Source organism: Mastigoproctus giganteus, chromosome 8, assembly GCF_048544385.1.
Source record: "Mastigoproctus giganteus isolate SK-2022 chromosome 8, ASM4854438v1, whole genome shotgun sequence".
NCBI lineage: Eukaryota > Metazoa > Arthropoda > Arachnida > Uropygi > Thelyphonidae > Mastigoproctus > Mastigoproctus giganteus.
This window is the reverse complement of record NC_143582.1, coordinates 59,396,328-59,421,927: the sequence shown is the minus strand read 5'-3', so window position 1 is coordinate 59,421,927 and position 25,600 is coordinate 59,396,328. Positions and strand designations below refer to the sequence as shown.

General features: G+C 37.2%; 1 protein-coding gene across 1 annotated transcript in view; it reads right to left on the bottom strand.

Annotated features, from left to right (window-relative positions):
- LOC150081560 (uncharacterized) overlaps nt 1-25,600 on the bottom strand; it is a 710,435-nt gene that overhangs the window by 611,554 nt on the left and 73,281 nt on the right. The window contains exon 3 of the mRNA XM_090380128.1: nt 23,931-24,071. Coding sequence (XP_090236254.1) covers nt 23,931-24,071 — 141 coding nt within the window. The remainder of the gene's footprint in view (nt 1-23,930; nt 24,072-25,600) is intronic.

Genomic DNA, 25,600 nt, shown 5'->3' with positions numbered 1-25,600 from the left:
TAATGCTTTTTCAAGTAAGAATTTTAATCGGAACTTTAATCACATCTTTTTAGCATTAGTAGAGGCATATTATGCAAGAATGCAAGCTAATCATCCAAAAAGCAGCATCACCCAAAAAAAAAAAAAAAAAAAAAAAACCTTCCCATTTCACTGATCCATTCATTCCAAACTGCTTGTTACGCTTACTGTTGTTTGGTTTTTAGGAGCATTAGCAACTAAGGCCATATTGCTCCGGGATATGTGGTGGTCATTCCCTGACCTTTCCGCATCCTCCGTATTTGGTGGTGACGGGCTGGAACCCCGGTCTAATCAAGAAGCGTGTGCTACGCACTGTTGCTGCTGCTGCTCCTTCCCACGTGGCTACAGAGGCACCTTCATTCCAAATGTTTGTCTAGTTCTACCTTGAATTTATTTAAGCTATCAAATTCCACAACAGATGGAAGTTTGTTCCATCTGTTGAATAGAACTCTCACTTTCAGGAGAGTATCAAAAAAATTTTAAAGGTTTCCAGTGACAAGGTAAAAATTTTTGAGAAGATTAAGCAAAGGCTGAATTCAGGCAGCAACAAAATGCAGAATTTATATCCATGTACATTATGCCAATTTGATTTTTTTGAGTTAAGGGCATTTAGAATAAATAAATTAGTTGTAAGCAAGTAAGTTGTAGTGGACCTCCTTTAATTCATAGTGAATTTGATTACTTTGAAATGGGAACAGTTGTATAATAATTGTGGGGAGGATAAAAGTTTAAAGTTAAACTCTTAAAAGTTTCAGGCCAGAAGATGAGATTGAGATGGGACCATTCAGGGAGAAAAAAAGTTATTATTTAGTTTGACTGTAAAATAATACAAGTGGTCCATTATATAAACACTTGAGATTTTAATCATGCAGAAAGGAATGTAATCCAGGCCAGTAATGCTTTTTCAAGTAAGAATTTTAATCGGAACTTTAATCACATCTTTTTAGCATTAGTAAAGGCATATTATGCAAGTTAATGCAGCATCACCCAAAAAGAAATATTAATAAAAACCCTTCCCATTTCACCGATCCATTCATTCGAAATGTTTGTCTAGTTCTGCCTTGAATTTATTTAAGCTATCAAATTCCACAACGGATGGAAGTTTGTTCCAGCAATAAACTACCTACTGGCTAAAGGAAAATTTCCGCACAGGTATGCTACAACTGTCTTTCCTCAATTTGAATCTATAGCCCCTTAAGTTTCTAATCTGAGAAAGAGGAAGAATCCCATCTGCATTAAGCCTTCTCAATCCATTCAAGGCCTTATACACCTCAATCAGATCACCTAGCAGGTGACTAGTCTCCAGAAGCTGCAATTTGCATATCTTAAGCTTTCTTTGTAAGAGCTCCCCTGTGTTCCCCTCATCAGTCTTGTTGCCCTACTCTGTACTCATTCTAGCAACTTTACATCCTTCCTAAAATGAGGCTCCTAGGCCTGTATTAGCTATCTCAAGGTGTGGCCTGACCATTGCCTTATACAAGGGGATAATCACCTCCTTATCACTGCTCGCAAAATTCCTGTATATCATTGACAAGACCCCATGATCTACTCTGGCAGCCTGCTCAGAAAACTTCATATCTGACTGCACAATTACCTGCGAGTATCTTTTATTCTCCACTACCCTGAGTGTAACACCAACCAGTTGGTACATTTCTATGCGGTTACTGCTACCCATATGCAGTACTTTGCATTTGGCCGCTGTGTTGCCTGGTGCTCAAGAGTGAGCTCTGGCATTGAGTTGGGCAGCTGAGAGCTTGATGGGCTCCCCATTTTAATTCCTTCAAAGGCATCTACCCGACTCTTCAAACTCTCATAGATGCCCAGAGTGCTGAGTTGGCACCTAATTTCTTCACATTTTTTGCACCTAGCACACACACAAAGACATCCTCCATGGCTAGATCATGTCCTGTTCGGGAGGGAGGGAGGGAGGGAGGGAGGGAGAGAGAGAGAGAGAGAGAGAGATATCAGCAAACATGTCGCATTTTGCACATTTTTTTAGACTGTGATGTGCTGGAGTATCTCCCCCTTCAGTTCTCCCCCAACCACAGCACTTTTGCTACTCTGCGTATGTTACTTTGCTCTTGTCTGGAGCATGATTTCTGTTTAAATACAATTTAATTAACAATAAAACTTTTAAAAATTAAGCATTAGTATTAGCATTAGTAGAGGCATTTGATGCAAGAAAGCAAGCTTATGCAGCATCAGCAAAAAAAATAAATAAAAAATAACCACTTCCACTTCACCCCTCTGTTCGTTCTAAATTCCTGTGGAGCCTAGCCTTAAACTTATTTAGGCTTTCAACTTCCACGACAAGGGATGGAAGTCTGTTCCACCAACCAACCATCTGCTCGCTAAAGACAAATTTCCACACGTCTATCCTACATCTGTCTTTCCTTAATTTGAATTTATGCCCTCTCAGGTGATTATTCTGAGCAAGAGGAATAATCCCATCAGCACTGAGCATGCTCAAACCATTCAAAGCTTTATACACCTCTAAAAGATCACGCTGGTGCCTAGTCTCTAGACACTGTAATTTGCAAAACTTAAGCCTTTCTTCGTAAGAGCACCCCTTTGTTCCATTCACTAATCTTGTTGCCCTTCTCTCTACTTGTTCCAGCAGCTCTACATCCTTCTTGAAATGAGGCCTCCAGGCCTGTATACAGTACTCCAGGTGTGGCTGACCATTGCCTTATACAAGGGAATAATCACCTCCTTATCCCTGCTAGAAAAATTCCTATATATCATTGACAATACACCATGAGCTACTCTTGCAGCCCGTCTGCACTGCTCAGAGAACTTCATATCTGCCTGCACAACCACCCCCAGGTCCCTTTCATTCTCTACCACTGTCAGTGTAGTACCACAGAGTTGATACATTGCTCTGGGGTTGCTGTTTCCCATATGTAGTACTTTACACTTGTCAATGTTAAACTTCATTTGCCATCTCTCAGCCCATCTGCTCAACCTTTCCAGATCCTGTTGCAGCAGCATAGTGTCAGTAGTGTCTTTGACAACCTATCGTCTGCAAACTTGGATATTAAGCTTGATATACCATCATCAATTTGATATACCATAGCAGCAATTTGTCTCCAATGCCACACTGCTCCAATTTGTGCAGCAGTCTTCCATGTGCAACAGTATCAAAAGCCTTTCTAAGATCCAAGTATATAATATCAAAGTTATTCCCTGCATCCAGTTCCTTTGTGACTGCATCATAGTATCCAATCAATTTGGTCAGGCAAAACTTCCCCTTAACAAAACCATGCTGTGTCCGAACTATAACTGAAGTCTTGTCTAAATGATCCTGCAGTGCTTCTTTAACTAGTGCCTCCATTAATTTTCCTTGAACAGAAGTTAAACTTACAGGTCTATAATTGCTTGTGTCAGCCTTTGATCCTCCTTTGTGAATTGGGGTGACATTTGCACATCTCCAGTCTGTGGGTACCTCCCCTGAGTCCAAGGAAGCTCTCATAATTATGACTAAGGGTTGGCTTACTTCCTCTGCTGCCTCCTTTAATATAACTGGATAGATCCCATCCACCCCGGGTGCCTTTCTTGTGTTTATCTTCAACAATTTCTCCTCCACTTTTCTCTCAGTTATTACAAGATTCTCTAGCTTACTGCTAGAGTTGAATACACCTCTGGCTTTCCCCTCGCTGAATAACTCCTCATGTGTGAATGTCGATGCAAAATATTCATTTAGTTTGTTAGCTACCTGAGCAGGATCATCAACAGTTGACTCATCGATATCAAGTGGACCAATCTGATTCATCCCCTTCCTTCTAGAGTTTACATAAGTAAAGAACTCTTTGCTGTTTTTCTTTGCATCCCTAGCCAAAGATTTCTCGTAATCTGCCTTCGCCTGCCTAACCTCCTTTGTAACTTGGTTACAGAACAACTTGTATCTATCATAGGCTTCTGTGTTAATTTGTATGTATCCCATGCATGTTTCTTCTCTGCCATATGTCTCATTATTTCATCTGACATCCATTTAGGCCTAAGCCTTGAACAATATTTCTTAGTTGGTATGTAAAGCCTAGTAGCTTCCAAGATAAGTTCTTTGAATGCTTCCCATTTTGCATTTGCTGTTGGTAACATCATCAGTTGGTCCCACTGTATAGAATTTAAATACTGTCTCAGTCCATCGTAGTCGCCGTTACGAAAGCAATAACCCTTCCGTTTACCTCTAATGGTAGTTACCTCTTTGAGTAAATCACACTTCAGCACACTGTGATCACTGCCATCTAGTGGTTCATTTATCTGCAGATTCTTAATGTATGAAGAATCACTGCTGATAATCAAATCAAGAGTATTTCTCCCTCTAGATTTGTATGCCTCCCAAACATGCTGATGTAGAAAACAATCATTCAATAAATCCACAAAAGCCTTGCTAGTGTGTGAGTGACCAGCCGCCAAATTCCAGTCAATATCTGGGAAATTAAAATCTCCCATTATAAGACTCTCTGATTTACTGGCCCACTCTATTTCCCTGTACAGTTTCTTATTATACTCATCAGAGTCATTAGGCCTATAGCACAATCCTACTCTCAATTTTGATCTCCCAATGCTTATGTCACACCAAACTGACTCAACACTGCACTGTCCAGCGATGTCGACTGGCTTCACTTCCTTGGATTTTATGTATTTCTTAACTAATAGCATAACCCCTCCTCCCTTCCTATCCAGTCTATCCTTTCTGTAGACGTCGTACTCCCCAAATTCCAGTTCTGCATTCCTTATATCTGTGTGACACCAAGTCTCTGATATCCCAACAATATCTGCCTTTGATGTTTGAGCAATAACTCAAATTCATCAAATTTATTTACTAAACTCCTAGCATTGGTGTATACGCACGTATACATGCATGTACACGCAAGTATACATGCACGTATTTCTATTCTTAGCTACCCTAACACAACCCATGTGTTTACTTGTACCGCAATGACTCCCAGCAGTCACTGAAATATCCTGAATCTTGTTTTTCAGGCTTCTGCTCATTCCAATAGAAGCAGTGCAAGAATCTCTTTCACCTCTGCCAGTGGCTACTGTTAATCTATTCGTCTTTGTCTCCCCCCAAGCTAGCAGTTTTCCGACCCACCTGACATTGCCTCGATAGCATCAGCAAATATTCTTTCACCCTTTCTATTTAAGTGTATCCCATCCCTGTAGAAGCAATCTCTCCTGTTAACAAGTACAGTCCAGGCTGAAAAAAATTCTACCCCTTGAGCCTTGCACAGTCTTTCCAGGGCCGAATTGATCGACAAGGCTCTCATCATATACTCCCTCCTATCGTGTCTTTGCTGTTTTGCAGACACTTTCAAATTCAACTCTATTTCACGGCTTTTTTTCAACAGTGACCTGTACTTGTTAAGCAATTCTCCCAGTCTCCTACTCTTGATATCATTAGTGCCAACGTGTACAACTATATCACGTTTTGTGCCCTTAAAAGATGATATCTGCTCTACAACGTCATCAACCTTTGCCCCTGGCAGACATACCCTGGTCCTGTTCCACCTATCCTTTTTACAAAGCATGTTCCCCGTTTCCCTGACAATAGAGTCACCAACAACTACTAGTTCCTTTGGGACCAGCGCATTCTGCCTTGTGGGTTGCCGCTGTGTTTCAAGATGACCAAGTGCAAGCTCTGGCGTTGATGTGGGCAGCTGAATGGGCCCCTCAGTTTAGTTCCTTCGAGGGCATCCACCTGTCCTTCAAGCTCTCATATAGGCCCATAAGAACGTTGAGGTGTTGCCTGATTTCGATACACTCCTTGCATCGCGCAGACACAAAGACATCCCCCATGGCAATATCATGTCCCGTACCTGAATGCTCCACAAACATCATGCAAGCTGTGCATTTTAGAAGGCTGTGATTCAGAAGGCAACTGCCCCCCTCAGTTCTCCTCTGAGCCACAGCACTTCCATTAGCTTGAGCCTTTTGTTTTGCTGCTCTGGTCTGAGTCATGATTACTTTAATTTAAATAAAATTTCAATTTCAGTTTATAACCCTAACTTATCTCCTAACACAGTTATAACGGGATATATATTTTTTAGTGTCAAGTATTAATTATCTCCGAGTTCCCTTTATATAACTTCCGTATCAGTTATGTATTAATTAATTATGTTACGTTTGTAATCTGAGTCGGTATATGTATTTAGTTAAAAGTGCAATTTAAATGCCAAAGAAGTTCAACAAGTTAAATAGATTTTACCGATCGGTGAAAATATTATAACCTATACTATACTAACGCTATCTAGGTTCGATATATAACGATCGTATGACAAAGACAAAGGCGGGAATTTACGAACGGTAATCTATGGACACTTAAGTATTAATTAACTTTCAAATCTCGCTGTCTCAATTCAGAATAAACTAACAATCCTTACTAGGTCTATAGGCTTATAAAAAAAAAAAAAATTATTTACAATATATATATATATATATATACAATATATATTATACAATATATATATTATAAATTACAAAAAATGATTATCCCCTTGTATAAGGCAATGGTCAGGCCACACCTTGAGATAGCTAGTACAGGCCTAGGAGTCTCATTTTCGGAAGGAGCAACTAGCAACTCATTGTAGAATTGCTATTGGAATGAGCAGCAGCCTGGAAAGCCAATTGCTGGGGATTTCAGGAACTGCTGCTACTACAACAATGGCAGCAAAGATATAGATCATGTTTAGAATGTTAACTGATGCCATGCTTCCACAAAGATTTTCTTTCTTATTGAAAGATGTGATGTGTTCCAACCAGCAGTTGAAGTTAAAAGCTGCCAGTATAGAGTAGTAGATTTTGAGGTGAAGTCTATAATTAGTATTAATCTTGGTTGAGGTAAACTTTTGTATTTCTTTTAAATACGTTAAATTGATTATGATATAATGAGAAGGGTTAAGTAATCATCCTCAGAGTCTGAATTCTTAAAATTCCTGCAAGAATTCCACCTTGCAGTCTTTTAAGAATTCTTAAAATTCTTAAAAGACTGCAAGTGGAAATGGACATCGTTGAGATTGGAATTGAGACCACGTATATTTGTGAAATGAATTAGGAAGTCCTTGGGAGGTTTAGATCTTTTCGCAGATAAGCTTGCTCTATTATTTTGACAATTCACGGTGTATTCAATAGTAAGAAAAAGTGGGTGGGACATGCTGTATGAAGTAATGAAATTTTTGGATATGGCGTACATGTGGTAAGAATATACCCAGATCCTTGGCATAACGTGGCCTCGACAATGCTCCCCGCATACACACTACTCGGACTCCCTCCAGTCACTATCTGGCAGAGTAGAGGTAGCAAGATTATACACTAGCTGATCCGGAAGCCTCCTAGAGAGTTACCAATAGGTTTGGTCCGGTGTACTATCTAGCGGCCGGCCTGCGAACACCGTTTTAGAGCTGTACCCTTGAAATGTAAGGAATATTGGATCTCGCCACGACATTTATCATAACCTCAAAAATCATCAATCATACTGCATGATGGAAGAGATAGGGAAGGGTTGGCTGGAACTTAGCTCTAGAGACTAAACATGGGTTCCACCACTTCAAGCCTCCAATAAGCAAAGTGGTGGCATAATTTTATTTTATTTAGCATAGCTCATTTATTATGCCTAATGTATTTTTTTTTTTGTTAATTTTTTTTCCTAGCATATTATAAAATTTTGTGTAATACAATGTAGGATAATGAGTGGTGCCATTGAACATCAAAATTTATTAAAATTAGAACATGATTTTTATATTTAAAACAAAAAATATGAAATTAACAAATAAGTAATTAAAATTAATATACTACATTTAACAATAGTAACAACCTTTTACAAGCACCAAACAAACTTTGATTTACTCTTCTCAGAAAATAAACCAAGTACCTTGAGCTAAATTTTTATTTGATATAGTTGTGTTGCTTAAAGACTATGCTTTTAAATACTTCAGCATCTCTATATGTATATATACAGCATTCTGCTTAATAACAAATAAATGATAATTGATTTATTATTCTATCTTTTAGTAACAACTAAAACTGTTGTTACCAACTTATCATTCATATTAGTTCACCCATTCTCTGACAAATTCAGTGTCAGGCAGTTCAGCTGTATGACCTGCAAAATCATGCTATCAAGAAAAGGGCGATGGGGAGTTAAAAAAAACTCTTTTTTTTTTTTTGAGAGTAAATAGTTTGTCTGAATGCAATCCCAGAAAACTCATAAAAGTATGGAACCCCTGATAGTTTTATGAAAAGTCAGCTGGAACTAAAAAAGAAAGTGATCTAAAAATATTCCTCCGTTTGTCAGTAATGTCTTGAAAGAACAAAACTAAAGCATAAAATTTAATAATAATATAATAGTTAGTATAATAACTAATTACTTCAGCAGTACAAAAAATTATGACTAATATAGAGGAAAAATTAAGAGGAAGAAATAAACTAATATTCTACATTATCTACACACCTGTTTTTTTTACCTGGAGTTTTTCCGATTCATGCACCGAGTTGACATGTCAGATTCAAGTTATGAACCACTATGAAAACCATGCAGATATCCTAGTGTATATTTTGAATTCCACATTCGAAACTTCATTTTGAGAAACATGCATTATGGAATACAATGCACTTTTCATGCTCATCCATGCTCAAACTGCAAAGGGTTTCAGGTTAGGTATATTAAAAATCACACATAATAATACATAACACCACGTATATAAATTTAAAAAAAAAAGTAATAAATAACACTTATTATAATCATGCAGGTATGATTATCAGAATAAGCTCAAATCTTAAAACCCAACTCAAATCATAAGTTCACTAGGAATAAACTTTAGGCTTTTCAGACAGGATTTCATTTATCATACTTTTAAGAATTTTTTATATGAAATAATATTTGTAAAAGTGTGATATGCAAAAATTATATTTGCAAAATTTACAAATACATATAAAGTAAATTACAGTAATTCTTTTCCTTTGGGGGGAGGAGAGGATTTTTATGTATACACAAGTTTTTGTTTTTTTTTATTTGTAACGTTTTACAAATAAAAAATGAGTCTGCCCAACCTCTTAAACAGAAAGCTCAATACTTTAAAAAATGTTTAAGGTGCAGACAAACATACATTTTGTTAATTCACTTCAACATATTAATATTGTTAACAAAAATACATATATATATAAAATATTCTTACAGGCTAACAAAGGAGCAAATTTAATTCTTTAATCCCAATATGAAACCTTATATTGAATTTTATCAGCTAGCATGGTGCATCAAAGTATATTTCATCAAATCTAACTTCATATTGTCATTCAAATGAATGACCATATGACATATATACCATATGACCAAAAGCATGTAGACACTCCTCCATAAATACTGTCCACTGTACCAGAAGTCCACATGTATACATATCGACTCAGACATACCACTATAAATCTCATGCATCTGCCTGTGAGCCAGCAGTATGCCAGAAGCCAGTGTGAGTCATGGATTAGAACTTACAGGCTTTCAATGTGAAACAGTAGTTGACTACGACATCAATAACCTTTCTGTGCACTCAAATGCCATTCATCTGAAAATCCACTGTGACAGATGTTATTCAAAGACAAATCACAAATGATGTATCAAGAAAAAGAAAGCCTGGGTAGCTCACAAACTCAATGAACAGGTTCAATAAACCACAAAGTAGGTAAGCAGTTCATGTCTCAAGCATGTCATCCAAAGGAAACAATGCAGAGCAGATCCAAGAGTCCAGAGACAGGCATAAGGCAGCCCTATTTTTGTTAAATTTTTGAATTAAATACAATTTTTGAAACTCTCTGATACGCTATTGTGAATACTTTTGCGTCATACAGTGTACGGAAAAAATATCACACTTTTATTCATTGTGCTTTAATAATCATCTGGGACAATACAGTAGACTTTTAGAATAATGGCACCTTCGGGGATTCAAGTTGCATTTTGATTTTTCCGTTATCCAGAAAGTTTTATTTTTAATATATTTAATGCAGAAATAATGAGGCTAAATAAGAAATAGAGACATTAAGAATGCAATTTTATTAACTGCACATAAAAAACAAACATGTTGACGATCCAATGTTATATTCTGCCATTAATACACTCCTGCTTAAGCCCATTTAATTTTTTTTTATTATATCAAAACTTTCTGGATGACCCTAATGTAATAGTTTGTCACTAATCTTTAATGTTGTTCTTTTCTTCTCTGTATGGGGTTTATTAAATGTAGGAGCCATAGTGACAGGTTTTTAATTTAAATGTAAAACAGCTGTATAATCAAAGATATCAGTATAGAATTCACTTTCAAAATGGCGAATGTAATCAAATAGAATACAAATACAAAAACAAAATAGAAATTTGAAATTCTTTTATAATCTGTTTGGTATGACTTCAATTTCAGTATTAGGTGGAATAGTGCCAGGGTATATTGGCCAGGAGCAAAAGTTTACGACGCTGTAGAGGAGATATCATATTTTAAGTGCACAAAAGGTGATATCATTGTACGCATTGGCACTAATGACATTAAGTGTAGGAGATCTGCAGATTTACTTAACAAGTTACAGGTCAATGTTGAAAAAAAAAAGTCAAGAGTTAGGGTTAAATTTGAAAGTGTCTGCAATCCTGCCGGACACAATACAAGGGAGTATATGATGAGAGCTTTGTCAATCATTTCGGCCCTGGAGAGATTGTGCAAGGCTCATGGGGTAGAATTTTTCTCATTTTTTTTTTCAGTGCTTGTTAACAGGAGAGACCACTTCTACAGGGATGGAATACACTTATATAGAAAGGGTGCAAGGATAGTTGCTGATTCTATTGAGGTAGTATTAGGTGAGTTGGAAAACTGCTAGTTTGGGGAGATACAGGGAGTGAAAGATTAACAGTTGCTGCTGGTACAGTTGGAATGAGCAGCAGCTTGAAAAAAAGGTGCAGTTGATTTCAAGAAATGCTGGTAGTAGTCATGGAACAAGTAAATATGTGGGCTGTGTTTAGGTAACTAAGAGTAACAACAGGCACAGGTATGCTAGGAATACACCAATGCTGTTAGATGATCAGCAGCCGCTGGCAGAGATTAAAGTGATACTTGCACTGCTTCTATTGAAATGCAATTGACCAGCAGCCTGGAAAGCAAGGCAATGGGGATTTCCAGGACTGCTGGGAGTCATGGTGGAACAAGTAAATACATGGGCTGTGTTAGTGTAACTAAGAGTAGAAACAGGTATATACTTGCATATACACCAATCCTAGTAGTATAGATAATAAGTTTGATGAGCTTGAACTGCTAGTCAAGATCAAAGGCAGATACTGTTGGGATATCACAGATGTGGTGTCACACAGACATAAGCAGTGCAGAATTGGAATTTGGGTTATGCTGTTAGTGAAGAAACACAAAATCTAAGGAACTGCACCCAAATCATATTGGTGGACAATGCAACATTGAGTCTGTTTGGTATGACATAAGCACTAGGAAAGCAAAAATGAGATGAATCTGATGAGTATAATGAGCAATTGTGCAGAGAAATAGAGTGGGCCAGTAAATCAGAGTGTCTTATAATGGGGGATTTTAATTTTGCAGAGACTGATTGGAATTTGTGGGTTGGTCACTCACACACTAGCAAGGCTTTTGTGGATTTATTGGATGATTGTTTTCTACAGCAGCACATTTAATAGGCAACTAAAGGGAGTAATACTCTTGATCTGATTATCAGTAGTGATTCTCCATGCATTAAGAATCTGCAGATAAAGGAACCGTGTACTGAAGCGGGATTTATTCAAAGAGGTAACTACCATCAGGGATAAAGGGAAGGGTTTTTGCTTTCATAAAGGTGACTACGGTGGTCTGAGACAGTATTTAAATTCTATTCAGTGGGACGAACTGATGATGTGACCAACAGCAAATTCAAAATGGGAAGCATTCAAAGAATTAATCTTGGAAGCTACTAGGCTATTCATACCAAATAAGAAATACTGTTCAAGATTTAGGCCCAAATGGAGGTCAGATGAACTAATTAGACATGTGGCAGAGAAGAAAATTGCATGGGATACATATAAATTAACAGTTGACACAGAAGCCTATGAGAGACATAAGCTGGTCTGTAACAAGTCGCAGAGGAGGTTAGGCAGGCAAAAGCAGATTACGAGAAATCTTTGGCAAAGGATACAAAGAAAAGCAATAAGGACTTCTTTACTTGAGTAAACTCTAGAAGGAAGGGGATGAATCAGATTGGTCCACTTGACGTTGGTGGTTTGACTGTTGATGATCCTGCTCAGATAGCTGACAAACTGAATGAATATTTTGCATCTACATTCACGCATGAGGAATTCTGTAAGGAAGGGGAGCACAACAGTTTACTAAACTCTAACAGGGAGCTAAATGATTTTGTAATAATGGAGAGCAAAGTGGAGAAAAAATTGTTGAAGTTAAACATAAAAAAGGCAGCTGGGATAGATGGAATCTATCAAGTTATATTAAAGGAGGCAGCAAGGGAAGTAAGCAAATGCTTAGCCATAAGTATGAGAGTTTCCTTGGACTCAAGGGAAGTCCCCGTGGACTGGAGGTGTGCAAATGTATCACCAATTTGCAAAGGGGGGTTCAAAGGGTCACACTAATAATTATAGACCGGTTAGATTAACTTCTATTCTGAGAAAAATAATGGTTAAAGAAATGATGCAGGATCACCTAGACAAGACTGCAGTAATTGTTCAGACACAGCATGGGTTTGTTAAGGGGAAGTTTTGTTTGACCAGTTTGATTGGATACTACGATGTGGTCACAAAGGAACTGGATGCTAAAAATAATTTCAATATCATAAACTTGGATTTCAGGAAAGCTTTTGATACTGTTGCACATGGAAGACTGCTGTACAAATTGGAGAGGTATGGCATTAAGGGTAAGTTGCTAAAATGGATAATGGAATTGTTGAGTGGGAGAAGGCTGAGAGTGGTAATAAATGGACACTGCTCTACGTAGACTAAAGTTAATAGTGGAGTTCCCCCAGGGTTCGGTGCTCTACCCATTGTTCTTTTGTGTATTTATTAATGATATTGATTAAAGTATATCAGGCTTAATGTCCAAGTTTGCAGATAATGCAAAAGTTGGGATGGTTGTTAATGACAGTAAAGTATGCTACTGCAACAGGTTCTATAAAAGTTAGGTAAAAGTTCTATAAAAGCTGAGAAGTGGCTACTGAAGTTTAATATTGACAAATGCAAAGTACTGCATATGGGTAGCAGTAACCTAAGAGAAATGTACCAACTGTGAGGTACTACACTCAGCGTAGTGGAGAATGAAATAGACCTGGGGGTAATTGTGCAATCAGATATGGAGTTTTCTGAGCATTACAGACAGGCTGCCAGAGCAGGTCATGGGGTCTTGGTATACAGTAGTTTTGTATATCAAAATTACTGTATATCAAGTATAAATTACTTGATATACAGTAATTTTGCTATAAGAGATAAGGAGGTGATTATACCTTTGTATAAGGCAATGGTCAGGCCACACCTTAAGTACTGTGTACAGGTCTGGAAGCCTCGTTTTAGGAAAGATGTAGAGTTGCTAGAACGAGTACAGCGAGGAGCAACAAGATTGGTAAGAGGAATAAATGGGTTCTCTTACCAGGAGAGGCTTAAATTCTGCAAGTTACAGCGTCTGGAGACTAGGTACCTACAAGTTAATCTGATTGAGGTGTACAAGGCCTTGAATGGTTTGAGCAGGCTCGATGCTGGTGAGATACTTCCACTTGCTCAGATTAAGAATCTGAGGGTACAGACTCAAATTGAGGAAAGACAGTTGTAGAATAGATGTGCAGAAGTTTGCGTTTAGCCAGTAGGTAGTTGATTGCTGGAACAGACTTCCATTGCTATGGTTAGGCACATTAGCATATATGCATAATGAGTGTATTGTCTTTGCCATGTCCAACTGTTTGCATGTAAGCACTCTACTCTCATTTGATGGATTTTTATGAAATTTTTAATTGGGCCATTCTAATAAGATTTGTCAAGTCCTTCCAAATTGCCTTAAAATCAGACTTTTAATGAAACAGATTTTTATGCACACCAACAAAAGGCATATACTAAAAATTGTAACAGTGCCCAACAATTCAACACAGGAAAGGATCACAGGCAATTATTATTTCTTTTTTTTTTTTTTTTTTGCAACCTTCGTGCAATAATGTACTCTCAGTACTCTCATTTTTATGAAATTTTATAATAAGTCCATTTAGAAAGATTTGTAAAGACATCACAAATTTCATCAAAATCAGACTGATAGAAATCCAACAATTATAATTTCTTTTTCCATATGTCTGCATTTAATAACTCTTAATTTAATAAGCCTCCCAGAGGATAGATTCTCTCAAAATTTTATATTTCGCTCTTTCAGAAAGATACTCAACACTTCCCAAATTTCATTAAAATTGAACTAATAGAAATCTGGCAATTATTTCTTTGTCTGTCTATCCACATGTAATAACCATCCTCTATGGATGAATTTCGTGAAATTTCATATTTCGCTCTGTTAGAACAATTTGTCAATGTTCTTAAATTTCGTTAACACAGGACCAATAGAAATCCAGTAATTATTCATTTATTTTCTTTGTGAATATCCCACACACTATTAATATACAGTATGTTGTAGCTGAAGCACTGGATAATGTTTGTTGCCAACACTGTTTGGAGGAATTAATGGGCAATGAGGTAGGTGTGCAGAAGTGAAATTTTCTGAACTCATGCATAAAAGTCATTGCCCTTTACACTTTTTTTGTTATAAATCATGAATTATTACTATTTGTTAACACACTTGAAATGTAACACACTATGTGCATTTCCTGACTTGTCTTCTATCCTGTAAATTCCTCTGAATTATAGTCATTCAAGAATATAAGTGGAGAGAGGGTGCGAGAGTACACGTCAACAGGCAAAGTTTTTAAGGCTTCAGAAAATAGAGAAGTTTTTGCTTTTTTTATTGACTTAAATTGGCATATTAATTTAATTTTTAGAGTTGCTTTATATTCCTAGTAACAATACTTTAGTTTAAATTGAACTTAGAGATTTTGTAGGTTATTACTTAGCATCGGTAAGGGTATCAAATCCACGTGTGGACAGGTTTTGCAGCTACCGCAAACGAAAGTCTTTAATTATACTTAGTCGCTTTATTGACTTAATTGTTAGATTAAATTATTTTCTATAAGTAGCTTATAGACCTAGTCAAGCTCCGTGGTTTATTTTGAATTTAGATAGCACAATTTGGAAAGTAAATAATACCTTGTGTCCGTAGATTAACCATTCGTAACTTGTCGCCATTGCTATACGATATGTGTACTAGTGTAAGGTTTAACAGAAAACTAGATAGCATAAGGTTTAATGGCAAACTAGATAGCGAGTATAGTGGTATCAATTAATCAGTAAAAATTTATGAATCTTATTAAATCTCAATGTCAATTTAATTGTACTTTTTTAAATAAATAAATATAGCGACCTAGTTATTACAAACATAACATCATAAATTAATACATATAAGTTGACAGGGGATAAGAAAGTCACATAACGTAACTCGGAGATAATATTCAATACTGAAATACATATATATAGTGTTATAACTGCATTGGGATATAGGTTTAGGGTTATATTTGTATTGAAATTTTATTGAACATGAATAGAAATGATGACTCAGACCAGAGCAGCAAAGCAAACGGCTCAAACTAGTGGAAGTGCTGTGGCTCAGGGAAGAACTGAGGGGGGGGGGGGGGAAGTTGTCCTCTGAATCACTCTATTGAAATGCACTGCTTGTTTGATGTTTGTGGAGCAATCAGGAACGGGACATGATATTGCCAAGGGGAATGTCTTTGTGTGTGTGTGTGTGTGTGTGTGTGTGTGTGTGTGTGTGCGCGCGCGATGTAAGGAGTGCAAGAAAATCAGGCACCAACTCGGCATTGTTATAGGTTTATATGACAGGAGCAGGAGTGCAGTAGCACACGTTCCTTGAATAGAATGGAGTTCAAGCCCCTTACTGCTGAATACGGTCGATCTGCCAACCCACACTGGACCAGTGTGGCAGATTATGGTCCATTTCCCTCAGCATGAATTGTTGAGGAGGCTTTTTTCCTCCAGTGGGTTGATAATGGCTGCACTTCACCTTTTTTTTTTATGAGAGCTTGAAGGACAGGATGGATGCCCTTGAAGGATTTAAATTGAGGACCCATCAAGCTCTCAGCTGCCCACATCAATGCCAGAGCTTGCACTTGAACAGAGGCAACCCCCAAAGCAGAATGCACTGGTCCCAAAGGAACTAGTTGTTGTTGGTGACTATTGTCAGGGAAACGGGGAACATGTTGTGCAAAAAGGACAGATAGAACAGGACCAGGGTATGTCTGCCAGGGGTAAAGGTTGATGACATTGTAGGGCAGATATCATCCTTTAAGGGCACAAAGGGTGATATTGTTGTACACATTGGCACTAAATGATATTAAGAGTAGGAGACTGCCAGAATTACTTAACAAGTACAAGACAATGCTGAAAAAAAGCTGTGAGTTAGGGTTGAATTTGAAAGTGTCTGCAATTCTACCCAGACACGATAGGAGGGAGTATATGATGAGAGCCTTGTCAATCAATTCAGCCTTTCAGAGATTGTGCAAGGCTCAAGCGGTAGAATTTTTCTCAGCCTGGTCTGTGCTTGTTAACAGGAGAGACTGCTTCTACAGGGATGGGATACACTTAAATAGAAAGGGTGCAAGAATATTTGCTGATGCTATCGAGGCAGTGTTAGGTGGGTCGGAAAACTGCTAGCTTGAGGAGATACACGGACTAATAGATTAACAGCAGCTGCTGGCAGAGGTAAAAGTGATTCTTACACTAGTTCTATTGAAATGCAATTGAGCAGCAGCCTGAAAAGCAAGGCAATGGAAATTTCCAGGACTGCTGGGAGTCATAGTGGAACAAGTAAATACATGGGCTGTGTTAGGGTAACTAAGAGTAGAAACCGGTGCATGCATACTTGCATGTACACCAGTGCTAGGAGTATAGTTAATGAATTTGATGAGCTTGAAGTGCTAGTCAAGACATCAAAGGCAGATATTGTTGGGATATCAGACGTGGTGTCACACAAATATAAGCAGTACAGAATTGGAAATTGGGGAGTACAGTGTGTAGTAGTAGTAGTAGTGGCATGTGATGCAAGAAAGCAAGTGTATGAGCTTATGCAGCATCAGCCAAAAAAAAAAAAAAAACCCCATTCCCTCCAAATGCCTGTTCAGTTCCTCCTTAAATTTATTCAACCTATCAACTTCCACAACCACAGATGGAAGTTTGTTCCAGCAATTAACCACCCGCTAGCTAAAGGCAAATTTCCGCACATCCTTAATTTGAATTTATGCCCCCTTAGGGTTTGTAATCTGAACAAGAGGAAGGATCCCGTCAGAATTCAGCGTGCTCAACCCATTCAAGGCCTTATACACCTCAATCAGATCACCGCGCAGGTGCCTAGTCTCCAGCCACTGCAATTTGCAGAACTTAAGCCTCTCTTGGTAAGAGGATCCCTTTATTCCCCTCACCAATCTTGTTGCCCTTCTCTGTACACACTCAAGCAAATCTACATCCTTCCTAAAATGAGGCCTCCAGTCCTGTATGCAGTACTTAAGGCATGGCCTGACCATTGCCTTATACAGAGGGACAATAACCTCCTTCTCCCCCTAGCAAAATTCCTATATATCATTGACAAAACCCCATGACCTGCCTTGGTAGCCTGTCTGCATTGCTCAGAAAACTTCATATCTGGCTGCACAATTACTCCTAGGTCTTTTTCATTTTCTACAACCTTAAGTGTAGTACCACACAGTTGGTACGTTTCTCTGGGGGTTACTTCTACCCATATGCAGTACTTTGCATTTGTCAAGGTTAAACTTCAGTTGCCACTTCTTAGCCCATCTGCCCAAATTATCTAGATCCTGTTGCAGTAGCGCACTGCCATTACTGTCATTAATAATCCTGCGAACTTTGTATCATCTGCAAACTTCGAGACTAAGCCTGATATACCTTCATCAATATCACTGATAAATATACAAAACAACAGAGGACCCAAGACCGAACCCTGTGGTACTCGACTAATAATTGTGTGTACAGCATGGATAGACAGGACAGGAAGGGAGGAGGGGTTATGCTGTTAGTTAAAAAACACAAAATCTAAGGAAGTGCATCCAATTGATGTTGGTGGACAATGCAATGTTGAGACTGTTTGGTGTGACATAAGCACTGGGAAAGGAAAAATGAGAGTAGGTGTGCGTTATAGGCCTAATGAATCTGATGAGCATAATGAGCAATTGTGGAGAGAAATTCAGTGGGCCAGTAAATTAGAGTGTCTTATAATGGGGAATTTTAATTTGTCAGATATTAACTGGAATTTGTGGGTCGGTTACTCACACACTAGCAAGGCTTTTGTGGATTTATTGGATGATTGTTTTCTAAAGCAGCATGTTCGAGAGGCAACTAGAGGGAGTAATACTCTTGATCTGATGATCAGTAATGATTCTTCATTCATAAAGAATCTGCAGATAAAGGAACCACTAGGTGGCAGTGATCACAGTGTGCTGAAGTGGGATTTACTCAAAGAGGTAACTACTATCAAGGGTAAAAGGAAGGGTTTTTGCTTTTGTGAAGGTGACTATCGTGGTCTGAGACAGTATTTAAATTCTATACGGTGGAACCAACTGATGATGTTACTAACAGCATATTCAAAATGGAAAATAGTCAAAGAATTTATCTTGGAAGCTACTAGGATTTTCATACCAACAAAGAAATATTGTTCAAGATTTAGACCTAAATGGATGTAGATGAACTAATTAGACATGTGACAGAAGAAAAATTCATGGGATACATATAAATTAACATTTGACACAGAAGCCTATGATAGATATAAGCTGGTCTGTAACCAAGTTACAAAGGAGGTTAGGCAGGTGAAGGCAGATTACGAGAATCTGCCTTCACCTGCCTAAGAAATTCTGATTTACTGGCCCACTCTATTTCTCTGCACAATTGCTCATTATACTCATCAGATTCATTAGGCCTATAACACACACCTACTCTCATTTTTCCTTTCCCAGTGCTTATTTCAAATCAATCAGACTCAACAGCGCACTGTCCAACAACATCAATTGAATGCACTTCTTAGATTTTATGTGTTTTTTAACTTACAGCATAACCCCTCCTCCCTTCTTGTCTATCCTTGCTGTACACACTGTACTCCCCAATTTCCAATTCTGTACTGCTTATATCTATGTGACACCACGTCAACAATATCTGCCTTTGATGTCTTGACTATCACTTCAAGCTCATCAAATTTATAACTATACTCCTAGCTTTGGTGTACATGCAAGTATACATGCACCTGTTCCTACTCTTGGTTTCCCTAACACAACCCATGTATTTACTTGTTCCACTGACTCCCAGCAGTCCTGGAAATCTCCATTACCTTGTTTTCCAGGCTGCTGCTCATTCTAATAGAAGCAGTGCAAGAATCATAAATTTAATTTCACAAAACAAGAACATTTTTTGCTGCCATTATAACTAGATCAGGTGCATGACTAAAGTAAGCACATGATCAGGTGCATGACTAAAGTAAGAAGGAAAACAACTGGTGACTCAAGGTCACTCATTTGACTTCCCACTCTGTACAAATGATATGAAAGAGAAGGCTCAGTGAGTGATCTTTATCACCTGCTATTTTGTTCTCTTCTATTATAATTGCAGCGAAGACAAAACTTAGTGATCTTTGTTATTATGTGCAAGAAACTGAATTTCTCCACAGTACATTATTAAAAGTAAAATATCATGTAAACTGATAATGAAGCGTTGTTATACAATAATTATTCCTTAAAAATAACAGTATATATTTTCTTATTCTCCATTATGGAACTGTTTTTTTCTCTGAAGCACATCTATTGATATACAGGAACTCCCCGACTTACATAATACTCAACTTATGGAAATTCGACTTTACGTAAGTTTTGCCGGCCGGTGCAAACTTAAATAAAATCGTGGAAACATATTTTGCACCCCTTAGGCATAAATGGAAATATCATGAAAATATCATAATAACCCAATAACACCTTTTTTTTTTTTTTTTTTAATTCGTTCCAAGTCATTGGAAGTTTAAAATTTTGCTATATTACTAAGCTATTTATCTCTCTAAAAGGTCATATTTACAATGGAAATTGTACTATCCTTTCATCATTATCATATGTTCCGTTATAAGAATCAATTTTGAACGCCTTTGTGATATTTTTCTAAAGCATGTTTCTGGAGATCATGCCAAAAAACAATAGAAGCGATTTACACTTTCCAGTTTATTGGGGTTTCTGTTAGTGCATTTAATTATAAATGGGTAATAAACTTGATCTTATTGCATTTGTAATAATCCTGATAACTGCAATTGTGTGGGTTTTTACGCTATTATGGTGAAATGTGTTCCCCTTCACTGAAATCTTCAATCATATAAAAAAACAAATTTTCACGAACTTCTCTTCAATCCTATTTATGTATTACATTGATGATAGGAAAGCGACCAACGAAAACTACAAGTGGCGGTAGTGCCAGGAAATGAAACAAAATTCATTTAGAAATGAAAATGAAAATGATTAAGAAGTACAGAGCAGGACAAAGTTCGTCATCTATTGCATGGGAATTAGGTCTCGCTGCTTCAACAGTGAAGACTATTTTAAAGGACAATGCTTGTACAAAGGAACATGTCAAAGGATCAACGCACTAAGATCAACAGCGATCACAAAACAGCATTCAGGTTCTATATCAAAGATGGAACAGCTGCTAATAATATGGATGTGAAGACTATTTTAAAGGACAGTGCTTGTACAAAGGAACATGTCAAAGGATCAACACACTAAGATCAACAGCGATCGCAAAACAGCATTCAGGTTCTATATCAAAGATGGAACAGCTGCTAATAATATGGATGGAAAATCAGATTCAGAAGCGAGTGCCCCTGAGTCTAATGACCATTCCAGCAAAAGCAACATATATTTATAAAGATATTAAGGATAAGTACGACAAACCCCAAACCAAGTTTGTGGGAAGCAATGGGTAGTTTAATAGGTTCAAGCATCACGCTGGTTTCCACAATGTTAAAGTATGTAGTGAAGTTGCCAGTGCCGATTCTGCAGCAGCAGAGAAATTTTGTGATGTGTTGGAAAAAATTATTCATGAAGGCAGCTATTCAATGCAGCAAATTTTTAACGTTGACGAGACTGCTCTGTATTGGAAAAAAATGCCGAAATGAACATGCATTGCCAAAGAGGAAAATACAACGCCAAGTTTCAAGGCATCAAAAGATAGGGTCACGCTCTTGCTTGGGGCTAATGCAGCAGGAGATCACAGATTAAAACCACTGCTTGTGTACCATTCTGGAAATCCTTGTGCATTTAAGGGCATCAATAAAGCCACCCTAGCCGTGCACTTCCGTCGAACCAGAGAGCATGGATAACAATATCTCTCTTTGAGGATTGGTTTAACTGCTGCTTCAGCGAGGTTGAAAAATATTGTAAAGACAATGATGTTCTTTTCAAGATTTTGCTTCTATTAGATAATGCTCCTGGACATCTTATGCATCTAGATGATTTCAATTTGAACGTGAGAGTCATATTTCTACCGCCAAACACAAGTTCACTTATCCAACCTATGGATTAGGGTGTTGTTTTGAATTTAAAAGCATACTATTTATGCCCAACATTTGCTCAGGCATTGTGTGCAGTAGACGGTGAGAAAAATTTTACATTAAGAGACTTTTGGAAATCGTACAATATTTACCATGCCATCTTAAACATTAATAAGGCCTGGGCAGAAATTACTAAAAATCGTTTAAATAGCACATGAAAGAAAATATGCCCATGGCACGTAAAAGACTTCAGAGGATTTGAAAAAGACGAATCATATGAAGAGGTTACAGATAAGATTGTAAAGGTTGCAGAGCTACTTCAGTTAGAGGTTGATGCCAAAGACACAGAGGAGTTAATAGAGGAAAAAGAGAAGGAATTATGTAATGAAGAACATATTGACTTCAGGCAGTGATAGTGAAAGGAGGAAATGCTGACGAAGCTCAGGATGAACCAAATGAAGAGCCAATAACACTTCATCAGCAGAGAGATGGCAATGGCATTTCATGAAATTGCATCGGCAATGGTGAGGTTTCAGAAGATGGATCCTGCCAGCGAATGATTCTTAAAAGTTATGCTTGCTTGCTACAAAGAAATCTACGATGAAAAGAAAAAAGCCAATGTACAGTCATCCATTAATATGGTCTTTCGTAAGGTTGGGTAGCCGACCCCTTCTAAATCTCCACAGCCCTCAACCTCCGCAGTGGCACACTTATCGGCTGAAGACGTTGATTCTGGCAATGATGCTCGAGAGGTAAAACTTAATGCCATTATGCCTGTCTCGTCTTTTTTTTTCTAATTTTATAATTTTGAAATTTTTTTTAAATTGCATGCTTTTATAATTTTTCCAGCACATGAGATAAAAAATTTAATAAATACAATAAATAATTATATTCACGTGTTCATCGAACATTTCTTTTTTGATTCAAACAATTCAGCGAGCACAGTTGCGAGTGCTGCACAAGCATGGGGGAAATTCCCCGACTTAAGTAGCATTCCACAGACAACCCTTACATAAGCTGGGGAGTTCCTGTACTGGCAATCTGGTAACTATTAACAGTTTTGTCTACATTTAACAAACTGAATTTTTGTTTACATTTTAACCACTAGTACTACTATCGTTTAGTCAATATAAACCTTTACAGACGCAAATGCGTTCAGTTGTTAGTACATTTGTACCCAACAACCAAATGTATCTATATCATGAACATACTGCAGTGAATAGTGGTAATATTCACCGAAATGTGCTTCTCCAAAACTGCTCCACCACTAGGTACACCTCTTTAAAATCTGGAAAAGTTTAAAATCTGGCACCCCTTATTCTTACTGTGTGTGTGTGTGTGTGTGTGTGTGTGTGTGTGTGTGTGTGTGTGTGTGTGTGTGTGTGTGTGTGTGTGTGTGTGTGTGTGTGTGTGTTTTATTCTGACTGCAGAAAATAGTCACTCCAAAGGTTTAAATGAACTGACAATGGCATTAAAAATACATTGATATATGAAAAATATAACACAAACACACGAAAAGTGATCGAAAAGTTCAACTGACATTTTACCTTGAAATTGGAGTATCATGGTGAACTGCAACTTGTAACACATTTGTTGCCTTATCTAGACACAGTAATTAATGAATAACCCACTTATATGCATTAAGAATGAATTACCATGCACTGAACAAAAGGTGTTCTATATATATCAACACATTTTAAAATGAGTGACTTTTGTGGGCAGAAAATTTGCAAAAAAATTGTTTTAAATAAGGCACAGTGCAACAGAAATCCACCAATATTAAAACAGCTTTTGGAGAAGATGCTGTATATCATTTTAAGACTTTTCAGTGGTTCAGAAAGGTTAATAAGGACTGCTTGTCCATAAAAAATTATCTTGACTTTGGCCACACTTCAACTTCAGAAACCAATGATCACTCATATTCATAATCTGATTCGGAGTTATTGACAGTTAACTATCTGCAAAGTTGCTAATGAAACCAGTTTTTCTTATGGGACATGCTAATCAAATTTAACACAAGATTTTGGGATATCATTTCTGTGAGGATGCAAGACAAAATTTCTATCTCACATTCTCACAAAAATGATGATCGCAGAAAGCAACAAGTTCTCATATATCAGGATCATCATTTAAAAAAAATTTTAAAATTCTTATATTTTTAACAATAGCACAAATTATCACTATCCTACACTTTAGTGATAAATTAAAAATCATAATTTTAAAATACATTATAAATAAAAATTTTTAGCATCTTACAGAAAAGTACTGCAACAAAATCTGTATCCTCTATCATGTTTTCTAATATTTTGGCATTAACTTCTTCGATTTTATCTGGCAATTCCATTGCTTCTAGATCTGTTAACCAAGAAAGAACTTTTTCTTCATCCATTAAGTCACCTAAAAACAAAAAAAAAATTACATAATATAATTAAGTCAAATATTTGACAAGCAAAAAAATTTCAGAGATTTCTCTTAGTATGAATACAAGTAACTATTTTCTACAGCAGCATGTTACAGAGGAAACAAAAAAAAACAATATTCTTAATCTTATTATCAGCAGAGATCCTTCATGCATTAAGAATATGAAGGTAAATGACTGGGGGTGGTGAGTCTTTTATCTTAATGCATGAAGCATTTAAAGGCTTCATGCATTAAGAATTGCCTTTAAAGGCAGATTTAAATCTGCCCACATCTACCATAAAAAGGAGATGTGGGATTTACTTAAAGGCATAACAACAACAATCAGGGTAGGATTTGGAGATAAAAAGCTTCTGACTGAGAAGAGTATATTGTCATAAATGTTAGTGCATCAGCTTCATTTCCATACACAGTAAACCAACCGAAATATTGCAGTGGCATCAGTACACAACATTTAATATTGTGAATACCTTCGATGAGTTGCCTATTTTGTTATACCTTGAACATTATACCACAATGAATCAGATAGTTCCACTTGATATCAATGGTTCGACTGTTGCTGAATCTGCTCAGATAGATAACAAACTGAATGAGTATTTAGAATCTACATTCACGTAAGAGGAATTTTGTGGGGAAGTAAAGGCCAGAAGTTGATCAAACTCTAACAGGAAGCTAAATGATTTTGCAATAATTGAGAGCAAAGTGGAGGAGAATTATGATTATGACATGACAACATAATTATGACAGCATCCTTGGATTCAGGGGAGATTACCACAGACTGGAGATGTACAAATGTATCCCAAATTCACAAAGGGGGATCCAAAGGGTGACAAGTAATTACAGACCTGTTGATTTAATTTCTGTTACAGGGAAAATAACAGAGTCAATGGTTAAAGAAGACCTGCAGGATCATCTAGACAAGACTGCAGTTATAGATCAGACACAGCATGGGATTTTTAGGGGGAATTCTTGTCTGACCAATTTGATTGGATACTACGATCTGGTCACAAAGGAACTGGATGCTACAAATAATTCTAACAACATATAACATGAATTTCAGCAAACCTTTTCATACTGTTGTACAAATTGAAGCTGAAAGGAAGACTGCTGTACAAATTGGAACAGTATGGCATTAAAAACAAGTAGCTGTTATGGATAAAGGGATGGTTGAGCAGAAGAAGAAGACAGAGTGATAATTAACAGACACTGCTCTTTGTGGTTCCCCAGGTTATTAGTGGAGTCCCCCAGGGTTCAGTGTTGGGCCCATTGTTGTTTCCTATATTTATCAATGATACTGATGAAGATATATCAGGTTTAATGTCCAGAAGATATGAAAAGAGGCAGGGTTGACTACTACAATAAAATCTAGAAAAGTTGGGCAGATGGGCTGAAAGGTCGCAAGTGAAGTGTAGTACTGCACAGGTACCAACTGTGTAGTACTACACTCAGGGTAGTGGAGAATGAAAAAGACCTGAGGATAATTGTACAGTTAGATGTGAAGTTTTCTG